At 42.5% G+C, this 2,929-nt stretch overlaps 1 protein-coding gene across 1 annotated transcript; it reads left to right on the top strand.

The window, feature by feature from the left end:
- The first annotated feature begins 1,007 nt into the window (after positions 1 to 1,007).
- LOC107710304 (neurogenin-1) lies at positions 1,008 to 2,392 on the top strand. The gene is made up of 3 exons (XM_016515042.1): positions 1,008 to 1,097; positions 1,204 to 1,257; positions 1,368 to 2,392. The coding sequence occupies exons 1-3, from the start codon at positions 1,069 to 1,071 to the stop codon at positions 2,002 to 2,004; spliced, it is 720 nt and encodes a 239-aa protein (XP_016370528.1). The 5' UTR covers positions 1,008 to 1,068; the 3' UTR covers positions 2,005 to 2,392.
- Positions 2,393 to 2,929: the final 537 nt, after the last annotated feature.

The following is a 2,929-nucleotide window of genomic DNA, read 5'->3' on the forward strand; positions in this document are numbered from 1 at the left end:
ATACACTATAAAACGTTGTTTTAACGGGAAAATAATATAATTTAGCTTAACATATGTGCTAAATAATAATATTGTATTATAAAAAAAACGATTTTAATGTGAAATATGAAAAAAAAAGTTTAGAAGTAAAAAATTGTGCATTAAAGCAATGCATACTTTTATGATACAATATGGGTTATGTTTTTTTTTTTGTTTTTTTAGTAAAATGAATGAACAGCTAGCTATACATTTAATTTTCCAGAACGCTTTGCGCAAACCAATTCGTTTGGATTTTACATTTCTGTTCTTGTGTACATTGGACATTATGTGCATATTTTGTGTTGCATGTTATATTGTTTAGTTAGCATTAATTTATTTATTTGTGTGGGTAAAACTATGCTCTGTGCAGAGAGGCAAATTCTGATAAACCTTTCTTCTATTCTGTACATATAGCCTACAGAACAGGTCGAATAGGTTGGTATATTAACATATAATTTAATGACATAAACGGTTTGGTAACATTCAGTAAAGTACACTTAAATCCCAAACGTCTTGCAAACTACAAAAAAAAAAATGTGTACATCGAAATATAGGCTACTAATAATAATAGATAGCACGTCGACCTTCCTATTATACACAGTGTGTAGAATGAAAATGTGCTGGAAAAGTTTTTATCAAGTCACGTTTATAACCTTGCATCAATCCAAAACAATTGTGTATATCTTCATAAAATAGCCTACCACTGTAATGCGCTATGATTTGCTTAGCGCACAAAATACAATAGATAAATGTGAAAAAAAAAAACTTGTCTTCTAGCCTCGAGCCACTTCGTGATGTCTCTTCTTTTCAGTTTCCTAGAGATTTAAGTTAACGTGGGCTTGGTGCATGCTGGACAGATAGCAACAGCTCTGCTCGCGTGGCTAGGCAGCTCTCCGGCTCTCTGATTGGCCAGCGGTGATTACAGGCACGCTTCAGAGGGCGAACAAACAACAGGCATAAATTATGCTAATGAGATGGTCGTGCGGCACGGGGCAGACCTGACGCAATCCATTCATTCTTCCTTCACAAAAATGCCAAAGCGATGGGGGTATGTCCATTGTCTCATCAGGGTATATAAGGTAGGTGAGGCCAGTCGTGTGCCAAGCTCACAAGCTCACACGAGCTGATTGAGGGGTAAGAGCAAGACAGACGCGTGCCTTAAACTTCAACACAAACTATCTGCAGGACTCAGCAAGACCTCAAACACCCAGTTCCATCTCCCCACCCAGCGCACATAAGGTGCGTGTTTGCAGGACCAAACATCCTCAGTGCTGCACGCAGAGAACTTGGAATGATTTTCTAAGCTTGTGTTTGGCGTATTCCTAACTTGTATTTTGCTATTTCTCCAGGTTATCAACAATGGAGACTGTCTTCTCCGACATGGACACCTCAAGCTGTGACTACTCCTTTACGCACACGGATGATGAGGACTCACGCAGCAGCCTCCACTCCGCGTCCCCCGCGTCCTCCTGCGGCAAGCCGCCTGCGTCTCCAGCCGAGCTCCAGCAGAAAAAGCGGCGCAGGGGGCGCGCGAGGAACGAAGCCACCGTGCACGTCGTGAAGAAGAACCGCCGGGTGAAGGCCAACGACCGCGAGAGGAACAGAATGCACAACCTCAACGACGCCTTGGATGCTTTGAGAAGCGTGCTGCCTGCCTTTCCCGACGACACGAAGCTGACCAAAATCGAGACTCTGCGCTTCGCTCACAACTACATCTGGGCGCTTTCCGAGACCATCCGGATCGCAGACCAGCGGCAGGGCAAGTCCAGAGACCCGCCGCTGCTGCGCCCCGGACTAAGCTGCATGGGAGATGCGCCCAGCCCCGGCGGTAACTCTTGCTCCTGGCCATCCGGCGCATCCTCCTCGTCTTCATCTCCGTCTTACTGCAGTTCAGACCCGGGCAGCCCTGCAGCCATGGACGATTTTGGATATTTGCAGACCGATGTCGTTTACAGCTACCACAACTTCGTACCTGGCATCTATTAATGTGACTCAAGCGTTCTCATGTCTGTATAGAGTCTGCAGAAGTATGTAGTTTCAAATCAGAGGACTTTGCTGTTACCTTTCTTATAGAACCAAGAGCACAACATTAGGTATTCACTGTTTGCCTTAACGACAGTTCACAGATGAGAATGTTTTTATTTTTGTACGTTTTGTTACCGATATTGATGCCTTTTCCAATATCTCTGCACTTTTCGCATTCTTTGGAGCATGACATTAAACGCCTGTTAGAGAAAATGATCATTTAAACCAAGACTGATTGGCCTTTGCAGTCCAAGGTGAAAAGTCAATATTACAATTTGTAGAGCGATAAAGCAGAAAAACGAGCGTGAAAATTCCGTTTCAAGGCTGTGACAATAGACTGAATGGACAAGACAAAGATCTGGCCTTATGCATTATGTATTTTGACCGGAAGAAACCTCTCCTGTCTGGCTGATCCGTAGAAGAGTACAGTTAACTAGCTCTCACGACTGCTTTCCCACCACTTTCTTTTTGTTTTATTTATTCAACCTGTTGCTTTCGTATGCTATTGTATTTTTATTGTATATAAAGAGATTTATTCTATTACGTATTTACCTCAAAATATAAATCTGGTGCAAACATGCTTGTACGAATAAATATAACGTTTTCTACAAAAATATTCTGTGCTTGCTTGTTTGTTTCATAATGTGACTCTATGCATAAACAACTCATAGCAATGTCTGCCAACATAACGGGCATGAGCGCAGCCATTGAAGCGTCACTCTGGGTCACAGCGCCTAAAATAACGGTTATGCAGCAGGTGCATGGATATAGATCGCAGATACAGAGTCTACGCGTCATCTAATCTGTCAACCAAACTGCTTATGCACACGACAGCGCTTGATTATATCAAACCTTCTGGATGAGTTTTAGTCATTAGGATCTCAAA

This window comes from Sinocyclocheilus rhinocerous, unplaced genomic scaffold (genome assembly GCF_001515625.1).
Source record: "Sinocyclocheilus rhinocerous isolate Xijiao unplaced genomic scaffold, SAMN03320098_v1.1 scaffold1408, whole genome shotgun sequence".
Taxonomy (NCBI): domain Eukaryota; kingdom Metazoa; phylum Chordata; class Actinopteri; order Cypriniformes; family Cyprinidae; genus Sinocyclocheilus; species Sinocyclocheilus rhinocerous.